Below are 14,461 nucleotides of genomic sequence, written 5' to 3' on the forward strand. Positions count from 1 at the left end.
GGAGTTTTGCTCTTGTTGCCCAGGCTGGAGTGCAATGGCAAGATCTCGGCTCACTGCAACCTCTGCCTCCCAGGTTCAAGCGATTCTCCTGCCTCAACCTCCCGAGTAGCTGGGATTACAGGCATGTACCACCATGCCTGGCTAATTTTGTATTTTTAGTAGAGATGGGGTTTCTCCATGTTGGTCAGACTGGTCTCGAACTCCCGACCTCAGGTGATCTGCCTGCCTCAGCCTCCCAAAGAGCTGGCATTACAGCGTGAGCCACCGTGCCAGGTGCCCAGGCTAGTCTTAAACTCCTAAGCCCAAGCAGTTCACCCACCTCAGCCTCCCAAAGTGGTGAGATTACAGGTGTGAGCTACTACACCCAGCTTATGATAGTAGTATTATTTAAGTCACTTCTTTTTTTTTTTTTTAACCATTTACCATTTACTAAGTTTTGAACGCTACAGAATCACTTTACACATATTATCTCACTTAATCCTTTTAATAATCTTGTGAGATACTACTATTCTCATTTTACCAATAAGGAAACTGGAGTTTATTTAAATTAGGTAGCCTAGTCAGTGTTTGAACTATAACTAATACCTATGTGTGATGTCTAAGTTTGCTTCTTAACGGTTTTAGACTAGTACAACCAGATCATGCATTATAAGGTGAATAATAAATTAATAACTTAACAAAATTGAACTAATCCTTAAGAGCAGCTCAAGTACAAAAGATATACTCACTCCTGTTAATAATTAGAAACTTATTAACACACATATCTGTAAAGATGTGGAAGGCCATGGATTAATCTATATTGTAAAAATTTACAGTTACATTTTCTTTAGTTTAGATATTCTTATGCTGCTATTACTACTGCTAATTAAACTTTACTTTGTATAATGCTGTATAAAGACATAGACCTCAGGAACACTTATGTTCAGCTCTGCCTTTCACACATTTCCTAACCTGTCAGCAAAGGGTATGAACTCCATAGCTCCACACAATGGTTCTAGCTAATGTTGTTTTTCTCGCATGAGAAGTATATGCTATGTTTCATTTTGTAGGAATATCCTGTAATTTGATCAATCAAGTATATATTTCTGTATATTGTAAGAAACTTACCATTGATGCTTTGTATCATTACAAACAAAATAATAAAACCCAATCTATAAGAGAATTTTCCTTTCACTGATTCTAATAATAGTACCTGTAATAATCATTCCCAAATCTCTTTCTCATATTAAGAACAACATTTAAGGCAGAATCCTGAAAAAGCTAAAGCAGGACTCAAAAGTAGTGGTATTTTCAATAACTAAATCTATTAATATCAAATATTTCAAGAGTAGAATGGAAGACATGGGTGATAGGAATGAGGATAAAAAAAGATGTAGATTTAAAGGGCTAGGGCTTAAGTTCACAAATCCAAGTAACTTTGAACTTGGAACTACCAGTCGCTGATTATATGGGCTAGACTTACATCTTACTATATAATATTTAAACTGTTTTTGAATATTGAAAATAATATTAAAATATCATTGATTCATTTGTTAATCAATCAGTATATACTAGAAGAACTATGGTACATACTGAATGTGTATGTAGGAAATGGGAATGAGCTGTCATGACAGATCCTACTTAAGGAAAGGAAGTTAAGACATAAAAATAACTGACATGAGATAAACTATAATGAGTATGGTAAAAGGTTGATTTATAATGGTATGGAAGTTCAGAGATAATATTAACAATTTTGAGACATGGGAGGCAAAGAAGTGAGGTCAAACAAAGATGATCCGAAGATGTCTCAAAGAAGTAATTGAGAGAACAGTACTATTAAAAAAAGGACAACAGGAGAAGTGGCCAAAGAAGACAGTATGTTCTGTTTTAGATGTATTTAGTTTGATATGTAAATTGAGATGTCTAGTAGGCAAATGAGGATTGAAATTCATCAATGAAATCAGTCCTGGAGACATAAGATTGGGGACAAAAAGGAAATATGGGACAGCTACTTAGGAGGCTGAGGTGGGAGAATTGCTTGATCCAAGAGTTCAAGGCTGCAGTGAGCTATGATTGTGCCACTGTACTCCCGTCTGGGTGACAGAGAGACCCTGTCTCAAAAAACCCCAAAGGTATATAGAGAGTATTCTGAGAATAGAGGAGAATTAAATCAGATAGTGCATCAAGAAAAGCTTTTGATAGCAGGTGGCATTAGAGTTTAATTTTAGAAGATAAACAGAATTATTTCTGAAAAGATGAGTAAACACATGAGGGGGAATGGGTGATACGAAAAGCATGAGAAAATGCAAGCAATCAAAAACCATGAATAGCATGACCACAGCAAAGGGGGGGTGTGTGTGTGTGTGAATGTGTAGGATAAAAAGAAAACAAAGAATCAGAGACCAGATTATAGAGGGCTTGATGCTCTTATCCATGGAATCTAAACTTCACTGTGGACACTACAAAGCATCATGAAAGATTTTCAAATGCGACCAATATGGTTTGATATTAAATGGCCAATATAATCTATGGCTTCACTGGATGATCATTTCATCTAACGAGGAAGTGAGAATGGGGAGAAGGGGGTATATATGTGGAAGGGTAACTAGTTTGAACAATAATCTAAGTAAAAGTGATGAAGGCTGAACTAAGGCAGTGGCAAAGAAGAAGAGGAGAAGCATCCATCAGCCATTAAGAAGGTTAAATGTTTTAAAACTTGGTAATTCCGTAGATATGGGGTATAAATAAGAAAGCAGAGTCAAGAACAGTTTCTAAGTTTCTCACTAGGCAGATGGTGATGCCATTCCAGTAGATGTGGAATCCAGAGAACTAATCAGAGGGAACAGATGCACTGTCTGAAAACATTAGATTTGAAGCACCCATGAGACATCTCCGTGAAGATGCTAAGTAGGCCTCTAGGTATATAAGTCTGGAGCACAGCATATAGGACAAGCTAGAGATACATATTAATATTTGAGAGCTACCAATGGTAAAGATGGATATGGAATGATGGTGTCCAAGAAGAATGTACAGAGTGAGAAGAGCAGAAGACAGAGGCTAAAACACAAGAACAGCTTTCATAAACGGGCAAGGAAAGAAAAGAAGCCCATATAGGAAGCAGAAAAAAAGCCAAGATGCAAAAAAACCAGGAGAGGTGGATCCCACAAAAATGGAGAAAGTATTTCAAGAAGGAGTTTTCAGTAGTCTTAAATATCTTAATGTTCAAATAAAAGAAAAGAGATCACCAGATTTGGCAAGCTTCCGTGGAGTGGTGCATACAAAAACCAAAAAAGTGAAAAAAAGGGGGAAGTAATGAAAGTGACTGTTCTCTTTCAAAAGGCTCAACCGTGCCCCCCAATCCCCTCAAAAAAAGGGGAAATAGGGGGACAAGTACAGAATAAGTGATCAAGAGAAATATTTATTATTATTAAGATGGAAGAAATGGGAATAACTTTATCTATTAAAGGATTAATTACTGAAAAGGGGAAGAGTTTAAAGATACTGATGAGAAGGAATGAGTTCCAAAATGAAGAGGGTAATTATTCTTGAACAGATTATAAATCTTCCACTGAACTAAAAGGAAAACATAGGTTAGTTAATATTGGTAGGTAGAAAGAAATGTCTTGAATTTCAAAGATAAAGTAGAAAGGAAAAACAAAACTAATTGTGAGCAATGAAGGGAGCAGTGAAAATCTGAAGTTTGAGGAAAGGTGAAAATGTGGGAGTGTATCTAAGGGAATAGATAGGAAGCTAACTAGAGATAACTAGATAGGGACCCCATGGACCTACAGTGCTGCTGATTCTGCATGTCTGTGTGATCTTTTTTGGAACAGCTCTAAGGCTAAGTATAAAAACAGTAATGTAGATTTGCAAGACAACTAGGATAGAAAAACAAAGAGTAATACATGAATGACAAAAGTAATCCATAGAGTCTGAAGCTTGAGTCAGGAAGGGAGTAAAAGCACAAAGGGCAGGGAGACTTAAGAAAATGTAGTAGGAATCACAAATGAGTCTAAAAAGCAGCTGAGAAGAAGGGAGTGAGAGAAAAAGAAGGATAAGACAGCACAGTGGCTGGGCGCGGTGGCTCAAGCCTGTAATCCCAGCACTTTGGGAGGCCGAGATGGGCGCATCACGAGGTCAGGAGATCGAGACCAGCCTGGCTAACACGGTGAAACCCAGTCTCTACCAAAAAAATAAAAAAAAAAACTAGCCAGACGAGGTGGCGGGCACCTGTAGTCCCAGCTACTTGGGAGGCTGAGGCAGGAGAATGGTGTAGACCCGGGAGGCGGAGCTTGCAGTGAGCTGAGATCCGGCCACTGCACTCCAGCCTGGGCGACAGAGCAAGACTCTGTCTCAAAAAAAAAAAAGACATCACAGTAATAGAATGGAATGTTGGCTGAAATTTCATAAGTACAGTGTAGCCATGGGTATGAGTTCAACATGGAGTGGAATGAAGGGACACTGGAGTTGAGAAAGGCACGCTGATGCATAACGAATTATCTAAAGGGCTGACTCGTCGAATTACCAAAAATGATTTCAGCTCTAAGTACGTTAAGATCCAAGAGGAGAATCTTTTCCCAAACATAATCGTGTTACCAACATTTGTCAATGTCTTTTATTCTCCTGGGATAAACCAAGAGGTCATTATATTAAAGAAGAATGGATGGTATCACAGCTTGGATGATACAAGCCTCAAATAAAGTGGTTTTATATGACAGTGGAGGAGTACTGATTGCAATTAGAAATAGAAAGCAAGAGGACTATTTTCCTTACTTTAGGTGGTACTTAGTAAACGAGGAACTGAGCTTCTACAGCAGGTATTAGCAAGACACGGCCTGTGAGATGTGGCTACTGCTGTTTTTGAATTAGTAAAGTTTGTTTGAAACACAGTCATGCTCATTTGTTTCTGTATTTTCTGTGGCTGTTTTCATACTACAATGATATTGTTAAGTAGTTGCAAAGAGATTGTATGGTCTACAAAGCCAAAATATTTACTATCTGGCCCTTTTTAAAAAAAAGTTTGCCAAACTCCACTCTATAGCCGGGGGAGTGAAGACATGGGGGCAAGGAGGGGAAAAAAAAATCTGTTTCAGTTACATCTCCACTTTCAGAAGTAAGCGGCGATAACATTATTTGAAGAAAATAAAGGCAGTCTGTTTCCCTCAAATAAGGATTTCAAAGGACACTGGAAAAAATATGCTGGGAAGATGTATGAGGATGAATTGAGGGACAGCATAAGGTCAGAAGTAAGGTTATTTATAGACAGTAAAAATGGCAAAGGAGCAGTTGAGAACTTTAGGTTGTAAAAGCCTGGAATATATATGCAAAATGGGGAATATAATTAATAATTAGTTAATATGAAATATGTAATAAGATTCATCCAGTAGTGAGAATTGTAGAAAGGATAATCATTAACAATTTAGTTTCTGACACTTTCAGAAATGCTTGCTAGCCATCGAATCGAATCTAATACAATACAATATAATATGAAGGTAGAAAAACGTGGCAGTTTATAAAAAGGGGTGAGGATTGGGGTGGGAGACAGCTAGAACAGTGGGGATAGGACATGCAGAAACATGGTTTAAAAAGAGACTAACAAAACTGGCACTGAATTACAAATGTTGAAATTCTTAGGGCAATTTCAAAGTAGCTGTGTAGCTCACAAAAGAGAAATATAGTCATGTGAAAAAGACTAAACAAATCTCTCAACTGCTTAGTTTCAATTGTGAGTCTGCTATTTCATTATTAGGAAATTACAGTAGAATGACACTTCTTTTTTTTAATCACTAGAAGGACATGTTGATAATTTATTTGCTAAATGTTTATTTTTAAAAAAGTTTTCACATGTATATTTTCCAAACTGTTATATACTTACCTGCTTTGTTACTAAGCTTATATAAAAAAGTTTGGCGAGGGTCTGAGTGATCTCGACATGTCAGCTGCAAAAGCGAACCTGATTTTTTCCATTTCTGCATAAACCAGAGACCTAGAGAGTCATATATGATATAGAAGTATGAAATAAAACATATAGAAACATATGCCAAGATTATTCATTTTAATATATATTTCACTTCAAAAGATGACATTGCCTAAATTAGCATTTTTGCTGGCTAATCAAAAATACATTTGGAAAATATTTCCATGTTCTGATAACATTTATAAACATGCATGCTTAGGTTAACTATGAATTAATGGTGGCTGATGAACAGCTTGCTATTTCTATTTCATTCAGTAATAAAACAGATAATAGCACATGAAGAACAAATTGGAAAAATCATACCTTTAGATATATTCGTTCAAATGATAAAGCAGATAAAGAAAAACTTCAAATACAGTAGTAGGTCAAACGCCTACACAGAATGATTAGTCTATAATTACAACTGAGTTATGACATAATAGACTAATTGCAAAGGGACCACGTCTTAGAATGAAAAATTGTTTAATGTTTTCAAAAGACAGCTGAATATCATTTGTTTTATACTAATTTTTTTTAATATTATCAGTAACCCATATTTAAATGCATCTTGCTCTTAAGAAAATTAAGCAAAATCTTAATCACTCAAATTAGTGTTCAAGACTATGAAATATTCCTTTCCATTTTCATTACTTCCAATATTAGACAGGGAAACAGGAAGAGAAGAGTGGGAAAACAATCCTTTAATTGGTTAAATCTGACAGCTGGAAACATATCTGGGAAAAAGTTTAGTGAAGAATGAAATTCAAAGTACTATATTCTATTCATGTTGGGTTCTATCACACATGATTTAAGGACTTCATTTTTCTCATTTCCTCTTTTTCAAACTGTAAAAGTCTAGAACTGGCTGTATTTTTTAAATCACCAACTTGAAATGGGATACAGGAAAAATGGTATGGTTTGTTATTAAAAGAAGTGATAAAGGAAACAGAAATAAGATTTTCAGGGATCAATGAAAAGAGACAGAGTTAAATACAATTTATTTTCACAATGGGAATCATTGACTAACTTATAAATCATTTTTGTAAAAATCTAAGGGAAAAACCAAGCCAAACAAAAGGCAAATCAAGGCCGGGCGCAGTGGCTTGTGCCTGTAATCCTAGCACCTAGCCGAGGTGGGCGGATCACAAGGTCAGGAGATCGAGACCATCCTGGCCAACATGGTGAATCCCCTTCTCTACTAAAAATACAAAAATTAGCTGGGCATGGTGGCGTATGCCTGTAATCCCAGCTACTCAGGAGGCTGAGGTAGGAGAATCGCTTGAATCAGGGAGTCAGAAGTTGCAGTAAGCCAAGATCGCGCCACTGCACTCCAGCCAGGTGACAGAGTAAGACTGTCTCAAAAAAAAAAAAAAAGGCAAATCAAGTTCCAAATATTTGTTGAAGAGAATATAAATACTAATCAAAATTCGGGTCTTAACTTTCATATTAACTTCTCATAATATCTCTTTACTGTTTTTGAACCAAAGTTAGGATTAATATTCTGTATAAAATGTTATAACTTTATAATGTATTAAATGTAGGTGTTTGTTATCTGTTAATGACAAAATAGTTTGTTTATAAGATAAAACTTCACTAAAAATATTCAGAATTTAATGGAAAAAAAGAAAACAATGCTCTTGTGAATTTTGACAAATGCCATCTCAATATAAGACAAGTCATTTTCCAAAATGACTTTTATCAACTTATTTCATGTGCATAACAAAACAGAAAATTTGCTACATTTTTTTGTTTCACGAAATTCCCAGTGTGTGACAAATTGGTTCTAAAATAAATACCAGAAAATACTAAGTTCACATTTTTTTCTCTATTCCATATTTTTAATACAGAATAAAACTTTTTACCTGTATTAACAAGAGCACTGCTGTTGTAGAGTGTACCAAGGTGAGGTCCAGAAAGAGACAGAAACGTATGAAGTTTGTTGAGGTAATATTTAAACCTTGGCCTTGTAAGCACTGAACGAATTATTAAATTGCCCAATGAATGTCCAATAAAGCTTTAAGAGGGAAAAAAAAAGTTATTTTTCTCACAGCATTAGTTTTAGAAACAAAAATCAAAGCTGATCCACTATAAAATGGATGTGAATACTAACAATTTGAAAATTTCTAATGTTGTAAAAGTATAGTGATACTTTGAAATGATATACCACATTTTGAAGGAAAAAAATGTGAGAATGTATAGAAGATCCTCATTATTATATAATTTAAATGTTTATAGAAACAAGATATTAATCTGAAAACTTTTATTCAAAGTTTGTAACTGCTTAGATATAAATACATACTAAAGATAATAATATAATGACTACTTATTTGCCTTCTTAGGTACATACACAAATTATTTACTTATTAACTCATCATTTCAAACAAAATGATGAAATTGTATTTATAAAGGACAACTTGGAGAAAGTATATATCTGTTTCTCTTACTCTCTAGTCTATACTTCAAAGATGGACAGGTTTATGACTAACAATATTTTCAAGGCATAGGTAAAATATGTGCATTTTCCTACTATAAATCTTCGCTTATGCAAAAAGAATAGTATTTATGTAGCTAGCACTTCACTTTTATTATGAAATGGTTTAACTCAGTGGTCCCCAACATTTTTGGCACCAGGGACCAGTTTCACGAAAGACAATCTTTCCACAAACAGGGAGTTGTGGGGATGCTTTTGGGATGGAACTATTCCACCTCAGGCATCAGATTCTCATAAGGAACACACAGCCTAGATCCCTTGCATGTGCAGTTTAAAATAGGGTTCACAAATCTAATGCTCACTACTGATCTGACAGGAGGCGGAGCTCAGGGGGTAATGCTTGCTCACCCACCCCAATGCCATTCACCTCCTGTTGTGAGGTCTGGTTCCTAAGAGGCCACGGACAGGTACCAGTCTGTGGCCCAGGGTTTGGGAACCCCTGGTTTAAATCAAAAGAGCCTGTTTACTTACTGTTATTTTTACAATAGATGGTATAAGATTCCCTGGGGACAATTAGCAATGAAAGAAGACAGCTTGAGAGCTGTCTAAACACTAGCTTGCAGATGTATCTTGTGAGAAGCTCAGGGCAAACTTCCCTCCCAAACTGAACTTCCTAAAGTAGTGGGGGTGGGAATTCTGATGGTAGCTAACAGTCTACAATCAACCCGATTACACTTTTGGAAAATGATTGATTATAACTGACAATCTAACCTGAAAGACAATACTTTTGAGGAATAAGTAAGTTGAAATATTATTTTTCTCATCATAAAATAATAAACGAATAAAAGCTAAACAAGATTTTAAGATCCACAAATGAATAATTACAAGAAAATAATCTCTTCCTCCAACCAACAAACCTGAACCTTCTCTCATATTTTAACAGAATTCTGTTTTTTAAAAAGTGACTTTAGGTAAAAACTGCTTATCTCTCTTCTTATTCCCTATACTTCAAGTTGGAAACAAACTGTCCAAAAGCTTACAGTATGCAGAACCAGCTTCTTCCTCTAACCTAGATGGGATATGAATGTAGTCAGTTTATTCTACCCTTTTTGAAATAAAGACTCTTCTCTCTTACATCTATTAACAAGATCTAATTAAATAATGAAACTCATATTGGCGTAATCATCATGTCTTACTTGTGCAAAACTAACTCACAAACGTATACAGTAGTCATAAAATCTGGCTGGGCAAGGTGGCACACGTCTGTAATCCCAGCACTTTGGGAAGCCAAGGTGGGAGGATCATTTGAGCTCAGGAGTTTGAGACTAGCCTGGGTACCATAGCGAAACCCCCACCTCTACAAAAATTAGCTGGACATGGTGGCGCATGCCTATAGTCCCAGCTACTTGGGGGGCTGAGGTGGGAGGATCGCCTGAGCCCAGGGGGTTGAGACTGCAGTGAGCCGAGATGGCGCCACTGCTCTCTAGCCTGGGTGACTGAGTAAGACCCTGCCTCAAAAAAAAAAGTATACAAACTTTGAAAGTGTTTTTGTTGCTTCATATACATATATGTAAGTCACAGAGCCTTTACATATTCACAGAGTTGTAACTCACTATAATCAATTTTAGAACCTTTTTTCCACCTCAAAAAGAAATCCTATATCCTTTAGTTATCCCCACCATCCCTCATCTTCCCCAGCTCTAAGTAAACACTAACCACTTTCTTCTCTACAGATAATGCTTTTTTGGACATTTCATATAAATCTTTCCCTAAAACCTTTACTTTTTTTCACTGTAAATTAATTTGAGTTGTAGTCTCCTATATTTCAGAATAGGACAACCCTACCACAAATTCTGTTTAACTTTTCTATAATTCATAGAAATATAAAAATAAATTGAATAATATTAAAGAAGATACCTTATTTTGGAGACTGTTAGACTATATATCTGAATATACTGTATTATCTCATCCAAAAGACGATCAGTCATGCTATCAAAATCAGCAAAAGTATCATTCTAAAAAGAAAGCAAAGCACATACATTGTATTTAGGAATATGTATAATCACAAGAAAAACTAACAATATAAACATTATTTTTAATTTAGGTACTGAAAATATGGTTAAGTCCAACGTTTTTTAGAGAAGTTAGTGAGTGTAATATTTGTTATATTAAAATGAGCAAAGAGACTAAATTTCTAGGGGAAAAAAAGGTTCAGTGTTCTTAAAATACTTACATTATTTAGTTGTTTAGCTCACTACCAGTATGAAACATAACATGCTTACAATGGTTTAATTAATGAAATTTCTCTATAGAAATGTGGAATTCTAGAAGTGTTTCATATGTGAAGAGATCATAAGTCAAAATGTAAATCATATATATTTCCTCTGGATATATATTTACATTAAATTTCATAGAAATCAGAAAAACTATTTCTACTATTACAGGCATTTTGTAGTAAGTCAAAATTAAGGTAGAAACTAGTACAAAGATGTTTGTTTTCACTGAAAACACTGTCATATTGTACCTGATTTCTCTCAGACATAAGAAAATCAATTCTTCCCCCAGGCAGTCCAAGTTCAATGTAAGTTTTTACTAATCGAAGATCTGCACTGTTTCCTAAAAAATGAAAAATGATGTTTAAAGGATGAGATAAAGTAAAAGGTACAAAGTCCACCATCATATATTTTTACAGTTTTTAGAGACAAGCTTATGGCCTATGCCATTTGTGAATAGACAATGTACTATGAAATAGAGTTCTCAATTTTTATGTCAAAGTTGATTTCTATTAGCCAGGCAATGTCAATTCAACAGTTTTTTTTTCTTTTTTGAGACAAAGAGTCTTGCTCTGTTGCCCAGGCTGGAGTGCAGTGGCACGATTTCGACTCACTGAAACCTCTGCCTCCCAGGTTCAAGCAATTCTCCTGCCTCAACCTCCCGAGTAGCTAGGACTACAGGTGCATGCCACCACGCCCAGCTAATTTTTTGTATTTTTAGTAGAGGTGGGGTTTCACCGTGTTAGCTAGGATGGTTTTGATCTCCTGACCTTGTGATCTGCCTGCCTTGGCCTCCCAAAGTGCTGGGATTACAGGTGTGAGCCACCATGCCTGGCCAATTGTTTGTTTTTTAGGTGGTTTTGGTGGCTTTCACTTTTCTACTTAATAGTGTATTTATTTATCAAACTGTTAGCATATCACTTTGGTGACTGCTGGCTACAGTAGCTATAAATGGTGCCTTACCATCACCATTCTAGGTAATCATACAGCAAACTCTGAATGCTTTGTAGATTTACTCTGTTGACTTTCCTTTGGTGATACTGGCACAGACTGAGAAAAATAAAAATCCATTTAAACATCTAAGAAAGTTTATTTTAATAATTATTAACTCAAAAGGCATTCACACATATACTTACAATACAGATACAGAACACAAGCGTTCTTCAAAAGGTTCATGGAAAGCGCATCATAAAAAAATCTACGTATGGGTTTCAAAAATGTTTCACACCAAAATAAACACATACTAATCTGTTGTAACATGTCTGAATAGAATCTAGTTTGAGGCACGAAATCAGTTTGAGGCTGGGTGCGGTGGCTCATGCCTGTAATCCCAGCACTTTAGAAGGCCAAGGCGGGCGGATCACAAGGTCAGGAGATCGAGATCCACCTGGCTAACAGGGTGAAACCCGGTCTCTACTAAAAATACAAAAAATTTGCCGGGCATGGTGGCAGATGCCTGTAGTCCCAGCTACTTGGGAGCCTGAGGCAGGAGAATGGCGTGAACCCGGGAGGTGGAGCTTGCAGTGAGCCGAGATCATGCCATTGCCGACAGAGTGGGACTCCGTCTCAAAAAAAAAAAAAAAAAAAAAAAAGAAAAAAAAGAAAAGAAATCAGTTTGAAAAGAAACCTTATCAAACAACATGAATTCTGCTAAAATGGAAGCAAGAACAAACATCAAACTTATGGTGAAGCTTCAGTGGAAGAATGGTGAAATAACTGAGGCTTTACAAAAAGTTTATTGGGAAATGCCCCAAAGAAATCAGCAGTTTGCAAATGGATAACTTGTTTCAAAAAGGGAAAAAACAATGTTGAAGATAAAGCATACAGCAGTAGACCACCCACATCAATTTGTGAGGAACAACTTCATTTTGTTCATGCCCTAATTAAAGAGGACTGACAATTAACAGCACAAACAACAGCTGACATCTTAGACATCTCAACTGGTTCAGCCTACAGAATTCTGACTGAAAAATTAAAGTTGAACAAACTTTCCACTCAATGGGTGTCAAAACCATTGTGCTCAAATTAGCTGCAGACAAGAGAAGAGCTTTCAATGGAAATATTAAACAAATGGTATCAAGATCCTAAAGCATTTCTTCAAAGAATTGTAACAGGAAGTGAAACATAGCTTTACCAGTAGGATCCTGAAGACAAAGCACAATCAAACCAATGGTTATCAAGAGGTAGAAGTGGTCCAGTCAAAGCAAAAGTGGACCAGTTAAGAGCAAAGGTCAAGGCAACAGTGGTTTGGAATGTTCAAGGCATTTTGCTTCTTGACTTTCCAGAGGACCAAAGAATGATAACATCTGCTCATCATGAGAGTGTTTTGAGAAAATCAGCCAAAGTTTTAGCAGAAAAATGCCTGGAAAAGCTTCACCAGAGAGTCCTTCTCCATCATGACAATATTCCTACTCATTACCCTCATGAAGAGGGCAATTTTGTGAGAGTTTTGATTTGCAGTCCTGATTTGGTTCCTCTGACTACTTTGTTTTCTTATCTTAAAAACTCTGTAAAGGGGATTCATTTTTCTTTGGTTTTTAATGTAAAAAAGAAAGCACTGACATGACTAAATTCCCAGGACCCTCAGTTCTTGGAAATGTACTAGAATGGCTGGCATAGCTGCTTACAAAGGTGTCTTGAAGTAAACAGAGTTTACATTGAGAAATGAAGTTTACACTTCTATTTTTATCTTTTAACTCCATTTTCCCACAATTTTTGTTTGTTTGTTTTTTTGTTTGTTTGAGATGGAGTCTTACTCTGTTGCCCAGCTGGAGTGCAGCGGCTCAATCTTGGCTCATTACAACCTCTGCCTCCTGGGTTCAAGTGATTTTCCTGCTTCAGCCTCCCGAGTAGCTGGGATTACAGGCGTCCAGCACCATGCCTGGCAAATTTATTTTTCCACATGTTTTTCTGAATTCCTCTCATATATAAATACAAAAATAATTATCTTCAAAAATAGTGTAGTGGATTCCTTTGGTTTACTAGCAATATACACACGTCATTATCAACTGCTGAATTTTTATTTTATCTGATATTTACCTTTTAGAATTTTATGATTTAATGCATTGACAGAGGTAATTGTTTTATTCATTTTAAAAGGAGTACCTCTAATATTCACCACAAACTATAAGTTTTCCATAGGCTTGAAATATATATGCTTAATCACATTAAGGAAACAGACTAATCCGACTGAGATCAAAGTTTTGTGCTTACTTTTAATAATTGGGAATGGTTATTAAATTGTATACAGTTTCTTACTTGATTTGCTGATGTAGGGTATTTTATTACTAAAATTCTTTATACTTACTTATCTTTCCATTCTGGGAAATAAACCTTATTTGTTACAGTAACTTACTCTAGTATATTAATTCCAAGTGCTAGAGTTTTGTTAAATATATTTGAGTTCATTAAGCATATTTATGTTATATTGGTCTACTGTTTTTTGAGGGTGGGTGTTGGTGTGATATCTTTATCGGATTTGGTAACAAGGTTAGGGTAACTTTAAGGAATAAAATGGGCTCCTTTATACCTTTTCCTCCATTGCTCTAGAACAATTTATGTAACATAGGGATAAGTTGCTTCTTAAAATTTTTTAAAAAGAATTTCCCAGAGATTCTACTGGGTCCAGAAGTCTTTCTTGGAAGATAATTCTTTGAAAACTTTATTATTTGGGGAAAGGGAAGAAAAGTTAGCATTGAGAATGCTTTATTTCTTGAGAGTCTGGTTTTTTTTTTTTTTTTTTTTAAAGAAAAATCTACAATTTTATGCTAATTTAGTACCAGGGACATTTGTTTAATATTTTCATAATCCATAAAAATCCAG

General features: G+C 35.7%; 1 protein-coding gene across 4 annotated transcripts in view; it reads right to left on the reverse strand.

Moving 5' to 3' along the window:
* Positions 1 to 14,461, reverse strand: part of FAM135A (family with sequence similarity 135, member A) — a 124,204-nt gene that overhangs the window by 16,558 nt on the left and 93,185 nt on the right. For all 4 annotated transcript variants that reach the window (XM_011969389.1, XM_011969390.1, XM_011969388.1 and 1 more), the window contains 4 exons: positions 10,891 to 10,982; positions 10,284 to 10,381; positions 7,798 to 7,949; positions 5,855 to 5,965 (listed from right to left, as the gene is read on the reverse strand). In XM_011969389.1, the coding sequence (XP_011824779.1) occupies positions 5,855 to 5,965; positions 7,798 to 7,949; positions 10,284 to 10,381; positions 10,891 to 10,982 (453 nt within the window). The remainder of the gene's footprint in view (positions 1 to 5,854; positions 5,966 to 7,797; positions 7,950 to 10,283; positions 10,382 to 10,890; positions 10,983 to 14,461) is intronic.

Source organism: Mandrillus leucophaeus, unplaced genomic scaffold (assembly GCF_000951045.1).
Source record: "Mandrillus leucophaeus isolate KB7577 unplaced genomic scaffold, Mleu.le_1.0 Scaffold889, whole genome shotgun sequence".
NCBI classification, from domain to species: domain Eukaryota; kingdom Metazoa; phylum Chordata; class Mammalia; order Primates; family Cercopithecidae; genus Mandrillus; species Mandrillus leucophaeus.